General features: G+C 37.8%; 1 protein-coding gene across 1 annotated transcript in view; it reads right to left on the reverse strand.

The window, feature by feature from the left end:
- galnt14 (UDP-N-acetyl-alpha-D-galactosamine:polypeptide N-acetylgalactosaminyltransferase 14 (GalNAc-T14)) overlaps positions 1-3984 on the reverse strand; it is a 126074-nt gene extending 122090 nt beyond the window's left edge. Inside the window, exon 1 of the mRNA XM_041252735.1 lies at positions 3629-3984. Coding sequence (XP_041108669.1) covers positions 3629-3757 — 129 coding nt within the window. The 5' untranslated portion in view covers positions 3758-3984. The remainder of the gene's footprint in view (positions 1-3628) is intronic.
- Positions 3985-15883: the final 11899 nt, after the last annotated feature.

Here is a 15883-nt window from a genome sequence, read left to right on the forward strand (position 1 = left end):
AATCCAAAAAATACAGACAATGCACTGATGATGCGCGAAGTTGGCGTGACGTCACTAGGGGAACATATACAAGGAACAGATGAGTAGTCTGTATTAGAGTAAGGACAGCGGGAGTGTGGTGTGTAATGAAAGAATTGTGGGGAGGAAGAATAAGTGGTTTGAGGCCTATCAGTTCATAGTATTTTTTATTATGGAATGGACCTATATTCCTGAATAAGATTTCAGTTTGACATTTACACAACTTACCGCTAGCCCCCTCCCCCCACAACAGAAACTTCAAAATAAAGAACCGTTTACTTTACCTTTACAAGAAAGGAGAGCTGCATCTTTGCCATAACCCATTATTTTCTTTAATGATGTTTCAACCTGTGTCACCTGATCTGAGAGTAGGGTTGCCAACAGGCTCCAGAACCTCGGGACACTTTAGGGAAAGTCAGATTTTGTAACTCACCTCTGTAAACTGCAAGGTATTCAGTAACGTGAGTGTGAATTGTGCAAACTGTCGCTAAATTAATTTAATTATTTTACTAAATTGAATTGTTTTACTCTCCGGATAGAATCACCACTATTTGAACCTCCAGCAAGAAAAAATAACCATGCTAGCCTGAGGAATGCGAGCGACATGCCCCCTTGTCAGCAATTCTGAATGTTGTTCTTACATACTGTTAAGCCGAATTCAGAAATCTTGAGCACGCAATGTGTTTGTACTGGTTTATAGTACTCTGACGTTACTGTTTTTATTAAGTCAGCAATATGACAGTCATGCTCATGTTTATTTTCTTTTCAGTAGTTTTGGGCCACAGAGTTTATTTGATAATGGTATATTGTATAATAATAATTATGATGATAATAATAATAATATCTGACGTCTGAAAAAACAAATGCAATACTTGCAGCGAACTGATTATGCGCAGTGGATAGCCTAGTAGTATTGAGCACTCTTGCACAGGGTAAGAAAAAAAAATCTCTGGTATCATTTTTATATCTGAATGAAGTGTCTTATAGATGCAGCAAAATGTATCTTTTTATATATATATAAAATAAACGGTATGAAATTGCTTAATTAAGGCCGGTTAAAAAAAAAAAAAAGAAAAAGTAATTTGGTTTCTAAATGGTTCCACTGTTGTCAAGGGAAAATGAATCCAGTGGCACTGGCACATTGAACAAAACTGTAACCCATGTATGTAATGGAGGCCATGCAAAGCCAGGGGTGCTGCTACACCCCCAGCACCCCTAGTTCCAGTGCCCCTGAATGAATCGGTGGTCACATGCTTGATGATGATTGTTTTCGTGAACTGCTGTCTTTGTGAACTTTGTGAACTTGTGTACCAGTGTCTTACAAAAGAGAAAAAATTAAATGTGTACCTGCCAGAAACCAACAAACAAAAGCTTTAGTCTATGTGTTCGGAAGTGATCATTGCATTGTGCAGTGACGAATTTGCTGATTTTACTTTCATACAGTACTTTTTTCATGCAATGCATTCCCTTGCGCCTATCTGAGGTGAAATGCATTTTTGACATCGTTTAACCATTGGGAGATAGGCCTACATATTGTAACGACCCTGGCGATGGCAGCATCCTGGACGTTGTGTTTGTCTTGTTTGTTACGTCCTGTTAAGGTTCCGTGTATTGTGAGGGTACGGGGCACGGCGTTAGTGTATGTCTGCGTGAGTGTGTGTGTGTGGGCGCAGTGGGCGGTTCCCCCAGAGGCTATAAGTAGGAGCGAGGGGGACGGGAGAGTGGGGAGCCGCGAGCGGGAAAACGCGGGTGAATGTCTGAGTGGAGAGAGACTGCGAGAACAGGGTTCCGTTGTGTTATTAAAAAATAAATAAAAGTACGTGGAACCTCATCTGGTCTCCCCCGAGTCTGTTTCACCCCCATAGCACAAAACGCTACAATATATTCTGTTTATTAAATTTTAAAGTTGTTTACACAAACACAAACTCAAACAAGAAACATGTCACGAGAAATATATATATAGTATATATATATTTATTAAATCAGTAATATGTTTATACAAACATCAACTCAAATACAAAACATGTCACGAGATAATATATATGTTTCGTACTGTTTTGTGTTTGAGTATATATATATGTAAACATATATATATATATATATATATATATATATATATATATATATATATATATATATGTATGATTGTTTTGTTTATGCCATAGACATGTGCATGCATGTTTATGGTTCGTGTTTTCCCATAGTGACGTCACAGATGTCAAGATTCGAAATCAGGGCTTTTTGGCGGAAGCACTCAAAACAAGCTTTACGATTGTAAATTTCTTAGTTACAGCTCAAAAGTATAAATGAAATATATATTTTTAGAACATTTTTTGTGTAGTTTAATAAAATATTATCAAATTTTAATGTGAAATAGGTGACATTTGGAGTTTAAAATTTCTGCAAGTGTGTCATATGATACTTGTTTCTTGTTGTTTGTATATTCTTAGTAAATTAATTGTACAACAAACCGCATTTATTTAATTTAACAGGTTTCTAGAAATGCATAAACAGTATGCATGGACAATGTTATGTTTTTCCAAAGCTGGTAAAGGATTTAATCATGACAGTACATGTGCTTATTAGAGTTACTGTATTGTACTTACAGCTTAACTACTCAAACATGGTTGTAAAAAGACCCCATAAATGATCCCTATCAGGAAATTGCGTGATCTCTCTCTCTCTCTCTCTCTCTCTCTCTCTCTCTCTCTCTCTCTCTCTCTCTCTCTCTCTCTCTCTTATTATTATTATTATTATTATTATTATTATTATTATTATTATTATTTATTATTATTATTATGGTCGCAATGACGCTTCAGACTAATTCTATGTCGAGACGCCTTTGAATATATTTTTTTAGGTTTCCACAACTTTTAAAGAACAATAGAATGTTCTGGCAGATTAAAGAAATGTCTGCTCTACAAACCATCAGTTCAATTATAACGGCATAATACGTCATTATACGTTATATTTTTTGTGGCCCAAACTTTCAAAATAAAATATTTAAAATCTTATTACATGTACATTTCAGAAAGCTTGTCATTTACTGATAAGATGTTGCCATGCAATTTGAAAGAGACTACATTGTAGTTTACTAAAATAAGTATGGCTAATCGTGTGACAAGTGTAACAAATATATACAGAATGAAAAACAAATCAACAACATTAAAACAAATGTTAATATTAGTATTGTACTTTTACACATTGTTCAGAGGAAAAATATGCTAGAATATTACATAATTTGCATTATTCGCTGTATTGGACGCAGCTGTTTGTTATAAAGCATTACTGGGTGTTTAATATGGATATTTTGCAGTTCTACTGCAAAGTTATTACATTACTGCTGCATCAGCCTACAGTCGTTTTTCTAAGACAGGTGAAGCTAAGATGGACAAACTACTACAAACACTATATTTAATCAGAGACTGTTATTACAATAACCATAAAGCTTTACAGTTACCATTTAAAAAGTAGTACCTGCTAAAACTAATCAACTTAAAAAAAAAAAAAAAAAAAAAAAAAAGAAATCGCATTACGCAATATGACCATAGCTATACCGCGGCGCTAGTTAATAATGCGCAAAACAAAACAGAAAAATGCAATCGCCTACCTTTCCATTCTGCGCTTCAGATCCTAAACCCACCACCTTTCGTTTATTTAATAACAAAAAATACATCACAGCTGCGACCCATAGCACCGCTGCTAACACCAAAGTAAATTTGCGAGACAGCCTCTTCATTTTCCAAAACCTATCGATAAAAGAGTGTTACTGTTAGCCTCGCGATTTAGATAGGGGACTCGCTGGTTGTAGCATTTCCAGAGGACCTGGTTTGTACTTGCTGTGTGTTAGATCTGAGCTTTACCCTTTGTGAGATCTTCATAGGTCTATAGTAATTCTAAAACAGCTTTCTTACGAGTACTCGATTTCAGCATAGCCTCCAATGTTCTGTGTACTGCCTGTACAATGACCCCCTGGTGCAGGGAGGTACTACACTGGATCTTGTCCAGTCTGATTAAAATCATTGAGTTGGGATACACATACAGTCTGGAAAGGGTTTAGCACCACCTACTGTGTGTATAATATATATATATATATATATATTATATATATATATATATATATTATATATATATATATATAGTATATATATATATATATAACGTCATAGTATCAGATTTGTTTATAATACAGTCACACAGAGTCACGCAGTTTTAAAAATGTTTTTGCAGTCCGATTTTAATCATATGCTGAAAAAAATATTTGAAGGTGTTTTCTGTAAAACGTCGTCAGTTGTAGATATTTTTATTTTTAAAAGTATATACCCATTTTTATTTGAACTTACTCCATTAGTTCTAACATAATTTGAAGATGACACAAAACAGCAGTACGGGATGGGCAACATAAACGTTAATTCATCAAGGTGATTCAGCGGCGATTCAAAACTACGACCTACTACAAACAATTTTAATTATATTAATAGTGATTAAGCTTGGGACTAATAAATATGGTGGATATCTTACCATATTGTTGTAAACAGTAAGGGACCATACCATTTGTACACCACAGCTATACTATGTACCATTTCATTTTTATTTACTGAATAGACTAGCGGTGTAAATAATAATGCATAATTCCTCACACAGCAGTTGTTAAATAGATACAGAACTTGTCTTAAAAAATAAATGCTTCATGATTATTTTTCATAAGGGTCTGTGAAATCAGCAGATTTTCTAATGAAAAACAGATTTCTGACGTAGTATTGTAAAACAGGTTGTTTGTTTTCAGCAGTTATAAACATTGCACTATTGTGGCTATTTGTTCTGAAAAATAGTATTTTAGTATTTTATATGCGGTTGTGGTGTTAATTTTCCATTGTTGTGTGAAAATGGCATGAACAAAAGTGTCAGTATTAAAGCTATAATTTGTGTAATGAATTGCTTCTAGCTGCACCATCCTCTTCAGTTTGTATTACACAGTATATATTAACTTCCTTTACTACATGTCAACAGAAATAGTAAAAAAAAAATTATATAAAAATAGTTCATATAGTTGTTTATGTTGTTCTCGAAAACAAATAATACACATCTTCTTTTACCCTGGCCCACACAGTATCAGATGTTAAGAAATACAAACAAACAAACTCATATTTAAATGACAAACATTTCAGGCTTTTTTAAAAAATACATTACTTTGTCATCAGAAACGTGCTCCTGCCTGTCAATCTGTAATTTTTCGCGCTGCGAATCCACTGCGAGGCCACCAGACCTATAGTGCCGGAGGACAACACAGATCTGGCGGATCCACTGCAGAACCACAGACGCCCTATCGGCCACAGGGGTCGCTGATGCGCGGTGAGCCATGGATTCCCGTGCCGACCTAAGCCCTCCCTACCTGGCCAGCGCTCGGCCAATTGAGCGCCGCTCCCTAGGAACTCCCGGTCACAGTCGGCTGTGACATAGCCTGTATTCAAACTTGCGATCTACAGGCTATAGGGCACACCCTGCACTCTACGCGGAGCACCTTTACTTTCCACATCATTTGAACACATTACAGTACATTAGTATAATCAGCAGATGCTAATCAACCCAACACCATATTTTAAGATGTGTGTGTGTGTGTGTGTGTGTGTGTGTGTATTAACATGCACCTTATGCTTTAAGATGCGCCTTATCTAGGATTTCAATAGTGAACACCTTATCCTAAAGCAGTGGCGCACAACTCAGGTCATGGAGGGCCTGTCTCCCTTCTGGTTTTTGTTCTAACCATACCTTAAATTAGTTAATTGGACAAATTAAGCTTCTAATTATGTCCAATAAAGTACTTTAGGGTGCAGTTGGAATAAATACTCCCGGGAACACCGGCCCTCCTGGACCGAGTTGTGCACCATTGTCCTAAAGCATTTAATGGATGATGCCCGAAAAGTGTTGTCAGTCAGAATATAATAATATGATCCTTCTGCTGCTGGGGGCTTAAAGGGACTTTCATATTAAGTTGCAAGTATATGAGCTTAATAATAGTCACATTTCAAGGTATCAGTTAAGAACCTATTAACTTTTATTACATCACAGCCTTTCAGAAATGTTTTATTGGTTTGTACAATGATGGTTTCCATCTATACATAATATATGGATAACAGTTACACAAGTTTGGTGGTATGTGGGTTATATGTAGATGTTTTGGTGCCTTTTTTTTTTTTTACAAAGAGTAAATAGAGTTTATTATTTATGAAATGCTTTTCTCCCATTGCTGGCATCTTTAACAACAGTCTAACAGTTTCATGACATTTCCTTATCAACTCTAACAGGAATACACTTTGTTTGAGTGCTTTGTTTATACAATATTTTTCAGTGTCCCCAGAGCAGTGTGTAAAATAGTTCAGTCATACCAGAAAGTGTATTACCATTATCAATTTAAGTGGTTATCACAAGTATCACACTAGTCCTCCAATCCCAATACACTAAATAAACAAATTATGTTATACTTTTCACACTATTCAGTAGTCATTTCATATTTCAGTACATTTATAATAAATTCAACATTCTTGAAACTTTAACATTTGAGCCTCCAAATCTATAAATAGTGGTGTGTTGTAGAATTTACAAAACCTTATCCAGAGATGTTGGTCAAACTGCTTCTTAAATGTTAGTTGTGCCTGTAATTATGATTTTAAATGTATTCAATTTCTAATGCTGTATTGTAGCAGAATGCATGTATGTGTGTACCAGTATTATCTTACCTTGTGCAAGACTCTGCTAAAGTGTCATGCTCACAGCAGAGCTATTTTTGTTGAGCTGTACATTACAAGGTGGTGTGTGAGACAAGGAGGTGTATATGTTTTTAAACATTCTTTTATTAGATTACCATTATTTTCAGCTAATTTGCCAATATACACTTGCAGCAAGAGCTCTGCAGTGTCTGAAAAACAGCTGACTATGAAGGCTGACCAGTTGAGATTGCTTTTCAACCCCCAATTTTCACTGCGCTCCCCAGTACCAAAATGTGTCCACAAGCTAATTTACATTTATATTATCAGGTAAACCAACATGTACTTGTAATAAACTATTATAAAATGAACCATCTGCCAAAGTGTCAATCTGGTGTCAAATTATCAAGATAAAATAACAGAGATGAGAGTCTCACATCTGAACTATGCTTGTTAGATGAGCCAACAGTAGTAATGTTGGCAGATACTGTATCCTTGAGTTGTCAGATAAGAATAGTTGCCAAGACTGTAAAAAACAAAAACAAAACTTGCATTAGACTGCATGCTACAGCAAGTACCATGGCACCTATGAAAAAAAAACAGAACACACATTGTACACACATTGATCATTTAAAACTGTTTAAATAATGTTTATATATATATATATATATATATATATATATATATATATATATATATATATATATATATATTTTACCTAGTGCTTTAATGTGTTCATGAGATCACAATTGTCAATTTCCAACACACATCCAGGTGGGGCCTCCGGGAGCTCGAATTTGGCATGGGGGCATCAAGCACTAGCACCTGGTTTGGCTTGCAGACATCGTGGAGGAGTGCATTTTTGGGGCTGATGTCCTAACGGCCATGGTGGTCAAACTAGGCCTGGGACGGCAACAGCTGCAGGTACAAGGGGAGCTCAAGCTGCTGCCAAGCAAGGGGCATTGCCCCAACAATCACCAGCTCATCTGCCTGCTCAGCCACGCCGGCTGACCACCTGTTCATTAACCAGTCAGCTCACCAGTTCGCCACCACTGTAGTACATCTACCCTTTAATCCTGTAGCTACAACTTCAGCACTAGACTGTAAAATAGCAGATCATTTTAACACTAGAAGGACCGGAGATATACTCATACCTAGAAGCCCCGCAGTAGTCTTTCTGACAGCTGTATTCAAAACACTATAAATAGCATAACGACATAACGAAAGGAGAAACAGTCGGATGTAATTTGCCACAAATATCTGAATGCCACAAATATCTGAACAACCAAAAGTGCATATATATATATATATATATATATATATATATATATATATATATAGATATATATATATATATATATATATATATATATATATATATATATATATATATATATATATATATATATATATATATATATATATATATATATATATATACACACACACACACGCACACACTGTATATAGTGATGGATTGCCTTCTGGTCACAGGTTTTTCTTCTCCAAATAAACACTTCAGTCACAGAATGCAAGGAAATGCCGTAGCATGTGTTTATTATTTATTTATAAACCTAACCCGATCTCAGGCTCTATCTAAACAAATGATGTTCCTACCTAATATCGAGGCAGGCTAAGCCTGTTACCTCGTCACCAAAACCAAATCATAATCCAAATACCTTTTCCAACAGTTTGGTTTCCCATTTCGCAATAATCACAATAACAACCAGCTCTCCAGCCAAACTCCTACCACACCCACACCCACACACACACACACACACACACACACACACACACACACACACACACACACACTCACACCCTATTAAACCTACTAAATAATCCCTTAATTAGTCTATTGACTAAACATGGAGTGGGTCCCGACTCCAGTAACCACTACTGGGTCCTAATCCCCTAAACCCCCTCGGGTCTCATCCAAACAAGACATGTTTATTCCAAACCAGATTTACTTTTAATCTCCCTTATTTAACACACCGTTATCATTAACTCAGTGTATTCATTAACCCATCTTTAGTTTTAATCTCAAAACCATTACATTATTTAATTTCTTTGTTTACCCTCTAGTTAGTTTATGTTCTTCTTTCACATTTTGCTCCTTTACTTAACCAATCCTTCATATATATATATATATATATATATATATATATATATATATATATATATATATATATATATATATATATATATATATATATATATATATGTGTGTGTGTGTGCGTGCTTCGGTTGTTCAGATGTTTGTGGCATATATATTTATATATGAACATTTATTTTACAAATCAAAACAAGAAAATGTAAATAAACATCTGAACAGACATTAGTTTACAACATACTGTATATATTTATAAAACTGAAATGATAGCAATACATTTTTTACTTTTCAACAGCAATCGGTTTGTTATTAGATACAAGCAACTGAACAACGTAGATAAATAAACTTAGAAACAGAAGCACACAGCACAAGAAGTTCCTGTGCTAACTGGAAAATATATTCTCTCCTTGGTAATAATTCCAATAAGATCATAATAAGACTTTATTATGCTATTTGTATATATATATTCCTCTGTTTATTTTTGTCCTATCTCTGGGTCAGTATAATACATTTTTTCAGTATTAGTGACGAACTACTGTAATTTCCAGGAAAGGTAATTTTATATATTATGTGCAAAATAAACAGTACATTCTCATGAAGTTATTATAATTGCCTAGTTCCTCCTCCTGCTGAACTGTTTATCGGTGCACATTGAAGTTTATGCCTGTGACTGGCTGTTTGGTTTTCCCACACTTGCGTTTAGACATTGCAATTTGCATTGCTCATTCCACGTGTAGCCCACGAGTCTGCTATTGTTTAAACCACTGAAATATACAGTACCGTGAAAAAGTACTTGCCCCATCTGATTTTCTGCATTTTTGCACATTTTTTGCATTGAATTTGGTCAGATCTTTTTGTGGGTTATAGTAGTATATAGAGGGAGTCTGACAGAAAAAAATGACAGCAAAGTTTGGTGCTTATTTCATTTGTTTGGTGCTTCTTTTCATCATGCCACGATCAAAAGAAATTCCTGAAGACCTCCGGAAAAAAAGTTGTTGATGCCTATCAGTCTGGAAAGTGTTACAAAGCCATTTCTAAGGCTCTGGAACTCCACCAAACCTCAGTCAGAGCCATATTGTCCAAATGGAGAAAGTTTGGGACAGTAGTGAATCTTCCCAGGAGTGGACGTCCTACCAAAATCTCTCCAAGAGCAAGGCATAAAATCGTCCTGGAAGTTACAAAGAACCCTAGAACAACATAAAGGGATCTGCAGGCCTCTCTCGCCTTGGCTAAGGTCAGTGTTAATGACTCCACCATCAGAAAGACACTGGGCAAAAATGAGACTCATGGAGTAGCAAGACGGAAACCACTGCTCACTAAGAACAACATGAATGTTCGTCTCAAGTTTGCCAAAAAGCACCATGATGATCCTCAAGAGTTCTGGAACAATGTTCTATGGACAGATGAGTCAAAAGTGGAACTTTTTGACCAACATGGGCCCCATAATGTCATGCGAAAACCAAACACTGCATTCCACAGTAAGAACCTCATACCAATGGTCAAGCACGGTGGTGGTAGTGTCATGATTTGGGGATGCTTTGCTGCATCAGGGCATGGATGACTTGCCATCATTGAAGGAACCGTGAATTCTGCTCTGTATCAGAGAATTCTACAGGAGAATGTCAGGCCATCCTTCCATGAGCTGAAGCTGAAGCGCAGCTGGGTCATGCAGCAAGACAATGATCTGAAACACAGAAGCAAGCCTACATCAGAATGGTTGAAGAACAAGAAATTTAAAGTTTTGGAATGGCCTAGTCAAAGTCCAGATATTGTGGCAGGACCACAAATGAGCAGTTTATGTTAAAAAACCCACAAATGTCATTGAGTTGAAGCAGTTCTGCATGAAGGAGTGGGCCAAAATTCCTCCACGGTGCTGTGAGAGACTGATCAATAACTACAGGAAGCGTTTGGTTGCAGTTATTGCTGCTAAAGGTGGCATTGGGTGCTGGGTGTTGCATAACTTTCTTTAATAAATAAATGAAATAAGTATCAAAATTTTGTGTTATTTGTTCAGTCAGGGTCCCTTTTATCTAGTATTAGATTTCGGGTGAAGATCTGATAACATTCAGTGTCAAAAATGTGCAAGAATGCAGAAAATCAGACAGGGCAAATACTTTTCCACGGTACTGTACTTAGGTGGTAGAAGCATGTGGTGCACACAAGGCACTGAAAGCAATATTCCACTGCAGGGAAAGCAGGTCCATCAGCCCTGTGAGGGACTGTTTACAATGAGTCATGTTGTTGTACTATGTTGTTTTATATATATATATGTGTGTGTGTGTGTGTGTGTGTGTGTGTGTGTGTGTGTGTGTGTGTGTGTGTGTGTGCGTGTGTGTGTGTGTGTGGTTTACAGCATACTGTATATATTTATAAAACTGTGTGTGTGTGTGTGTACTTTTCAACAGTGTTTGTGTGATGCAACTGAACAACGTAGATAAATAAACTTAGAAACAGAAGCACACAGCACAAGAAGTTCCTGTGCTAAGTGTAAAATATATTCTCACCTTGGTAAATTCTTCTCCGTGCATTCTTTGTAAAGTACCCAGGAGTTGATGGCTGCTAGGTCTAATACATTGTAAAATACCTGAACAGACTGCCGTCAAGAGCCAGCTTTCACGGAATACTTCCGTGCCATCTGATCCAAAACATCAACTCCATATTTTCTAGCAGCAGCTGGCAAGCAGGAGCCAGCCTTCAAAAGGCTGATTGAAAACAATAGACTGTCAGTCATTCACTCAGTCAGAGAGTAGAGACTAATCGGACTGGTAAGTACAAATCAAAACAAGAAAATGTAAATAAATGCATCTGAACAGACAATGTGACTGCTCCCGGGGCTTTTAGGTATACTGTAATATATTTATAAAACTGAACTCCCGCAATTCATTTTTTAATTTTCAACATACGCAATCGGTTTATGAACAGATGCAGCAAAATAACTGTTACAACGTGGAGAAAATTACATTTTAATACCAAAAACCACCAAAATGACCACCGCGGGGCTTCAAGTGTTAAAAGGTGTTGGTCTTTTGAGAATTTTGAGAGCTTTCAGACAGTGTAGAGCAAGATTCGCTCATTAGGAGACCAGTTCCATCAAAACATTACACATAAAAGACAACATTCCTCCGCCCAGGAGAGCAACCACCAAGAACAGGTGTTCAAACCAAGCCTCACCCAAGACAACTGGAAGCTGCTAGAGACTGGCAAATGCTGACAGATGTTGGTCAATGGCTTATTTTTCCATCTGAGATTGCCACCACTAATCTTCGAAATATTGTCTTGTGGTCTGGATCAATACGCTTTGTTCACTTTGTAGAGTTAACAGTGCCATGGGAGGATGCTGTAGATAAGGCATATGAGAGAATGAAACTGCGGTATGCTTAACTAGCTGCTGTAGCGGAACAGCGAGGATGGAGAGTCTGGGTTTACCCAGTGGGTTGTCGAGGATTTGTGGCACACTCTACAAACTGGTTTCTCAGAGATGTCGGATTTAGTGGCCAAGAGTTGTGTCGCACAGCGAAGAACTTATCTGAAGCAGCAGATAGGAGCAGCAACTGGCTGTGGTTGAGACAGAAAGATCTTAGTTGGGGATCTCAAGCAGAAGAATGAAACGCTGATGTGCAGGTAAGTAAGCTGGGTTGAGATGAGTATGGAACGGAAGGGGTGATGCTGGGATGCCACGTGTTGTGTGCTAGTCGACAAAACACAGAGGATGGAAGGTGCCCACTTGAAGACTCCAGAGATGTACCCTACTTAGCTTAATCCAGGCGGTTGTCATGCTGATGCGCTGGGGCGGACTGCACTGTGGTTGATCCCCAGAGCCAGCATCACAGCCGTTGTGTGCTGATGCACTGGGGAAGCAAAATGAGCTGATCCCTGGAGCCAGCATTACACTTCAGCCATCAACACCTGGCAGAGGGAAATCTAGAAAGAAACACAAATGGATGGAGACGCAGACAGATGACTTTAGTTTACTGTAAAGCTATGTCTTAGTTGGTCCTTATCTTGGCGACAGCCTAGTTCAAATCAGCATGAATTTTTATCATTTACTCTCATGTAATGCAAATCGTGTAAACCTTAATTTGCATCTCTGCCCCCTTTTTTGCTAATTTATGCAGGAACGCCCATAATTACATATCCATCTAAGACTGAGCATTCCTTAAACTGGAAAGCTGATTTGTGACTACTGAGACAGGCACAACACTTTAGTACAGCTACCCCTTAGTCTTATCCAGCATATGGCACCCCTAAATAACATACTGTATCTAGTATGCATGAATGCATGAGGCCAAATCAAAATTTATGAAAGGTAACAATGATGATGATAGTTATTAAAACTTGAATAACTCTGTAATGATAAATTGTACCATACTCTTAACATAAATGTATATTTCACAATGGTTTTATAGTGTCTATAGAAAGTCTATACCCCTTTTCAAAATTTTCACCTTTTGTTGCCTTATAGCCTGGAATTGAAATGCATTAAAATAGTTTTTTTTTTCATTTATCTACGCATCCTACCCCACAACTTCCAAGTGAAAAAAAATTCTACAAATTTGTAGAAAATTAATTAAAAATAAAAACTGAAATAGTTTGGTTGGATAAGTGTCCACCCCTCTTGTAATAACAATCCTAAATTAGCTCAGGTGTAACCAATTGCCTTCAAAATTCACACACCTAGTTAAGTGGCCTCCACCTGTGTTAAATTGTAGTGATTAACATTTCAGGATAAATTCAGCCATTCCTGTAGGTTCCCTCTGCTGGGTAGTGCATTGCAAAGCAAAGACTCAAACATGAGCACCAAGGTGCTTTCAAAAGAACTCTGGGAAAAAGTGGTTGAAAGGCACAGATCAGGGAATGGGTATAAAAAAATATCAAAGGCCTTGAATATCACTTAGAACACGGTCAAGACGATTATTAAGAAGTGGAAGGTGTATTGCACCACCAAGACCCTGCCTAGATCGGGCTGTCCCTCCAAACTGGATGACCGAGCAAGAAGGAGACTGATCAGAGAGGCTACCAAGAGGCCAATGCCAACTTTGCAAGAGCTGCAGTCTTTTATGGCCAAGACTGGTCAAAGTGTGCATGTAACAACATTATCTCAAGCACTCCACAAATCTGGCTTGTATGGTAGGGTGGCAAGAAGGAAGCCGTTACTCAAGAAAGTCCACCTTGAATCCCATTTGAAGTAGGCAAATAAACACTCAGAAGTTCTATAGTCATGTGGCAAAAAGTTTTGTGGTCTGACAAAACTAAAATGGAACTTTCTGGCCTAAATGCAAAGGTTATGTTTGATGCAAACCCAACACAGCGCATCACCCAAAGAACACCTACTGTGAAGCATGGTGGAGGCAGCATCATGTTATGGGGATGTTTCTCATCGGCAGGGACTGGGGCACTTGTCAGGATAGAAAGGAAAATAAATGGAGCAAAGTACAGAGAAGTCCTTGAGGAAAACCTGCTGCCCTCTGCAAGAAAGCTGAAACTGGGACGGAAGTTCACCTTTCACCATGACAACAACCTAAAGCACACAGCCAAAGCTACACTGGAGTGGCTAAGGAACAAAAAGGTAAATGAGTGGCCCAGGCAGAGCCACTCAATAAATCCAATTGAAAATGTGTGGCATGACTTGAAGATTGCTGTCCATCAACACTCCCCAAGGAACTTGACAGAGCTTGAACAGTTTTGTAAAGAAGAATGGTCAAATATTGCCAAATCTAGGTGTGCATAGTAGAGACCTGTCCCAACAGACTCACAGCTGTAATTGCTGCCAAAGGAGCTTCCACCAAGTATTAACTCAGGGGGTTGGAGTCTTATCCAATTGTGATATTTCAGTTTTGTATTTTTAACATATATATTTTTTCTCAATAAAAACTTTTTCCCCCTTACCAGTGTGGAGTATGGTGTGTAGATAAGTTGGAAAAAATCATCATTTTAATGCATGAAACTCTGAGGCACTGACACAACAAAATGTGAAAAAAGTTCAAGGGGGTGTAGACTTTCTATCAGCACTGTAATGTTTACATGCTGCATCTCACTGAGGAAAGTCAATAAAGTATATGGGTCATTGTGACAAAGTGCCCGCCCCTATGTATATTATCTGTTATGTGTTGCGTGTGGTGTGTTTAAATGTTGGTGTATAGACATTGGTACACGGGATATAAACGGGTCTGTGTAACACGAATGTTTAAAAATGTATATGTGTATTTAGGCACGAGGATTGCACAGCACTTCACGTGCAAGTAAAATGTAGTAATATGTGAGCACGGGGAATTGCACTTTTTAATTCACGTGCTGGGATTCAAGTGAATAATTAATTGGTAATTGAATCCCAGCACAACAGTATATACAGATGCACGTTGTCACATACTCGCGGTTGGGTGTTCGGGAGTGGAGAACGGGAGATAGAGATAGAGATAGAGATAGAGATAGAGAGATAGAGATGTGTAAATATAGATTTCAATTGTTTGTGTAGCGTTCGTCCACTCTGTGTTTTGTCCGTGTCTATTCGTTTTGTTTGTCTGTTTATTTTGGCGCGAAGTGCCGTGTCCTGTCTTTTGTTTGTTAAACCCTTTTATTTTACAATAAACCGGCGCCAGCCAGCGCCATCATCATTTCATTTCATCCGTCCTGTGTTTTGTGTATTTCATTCCTTTTCCTGGTTCTGACACCGCCCACTTCGGCCGTCTCTGTGACAGTCATAAATCTTGTTTTGATGTATGTAGATAATGGTGCAGGATTGCAGTGCCACTGGCTTCCTTGCTGTGTGTTGGTTGAGTGGCCTTGACAGACATAAATAACAACATTAAGGCTCACATGTCTACCAGTGTACCAAGACATTATTCAGCTCAATAAATAATTCCATAACTCTTACCTGTCTCACAGGCACTCCTGCCCTGGTTCTAGCTACCTGGATAACAATCCCGTGTAGTGTGAAACCACATGCCTGTGTTGTACCAAGGTTGACTCTGGTCCCAGCGACCCACCTCAGGATGTGGGTCGACACACTTTGACCTATGCTGAGCGAGACAAAGTGCATGACCACCATTCT

Source organism: Polyodon spathula, chromosome 6 (assembly GCF_017654505.1).
Source record: "Polyodon spathula isolate WHYD16114869_AA chromosome 6, ASM1765450v1, whole genome shotgun sequence".
NCBI lineage: Eukaryota > Metazoa > Chordata > Actinopteri > Acipenseriformes > Polyodontidae > Polyodon > Polyodon spathula.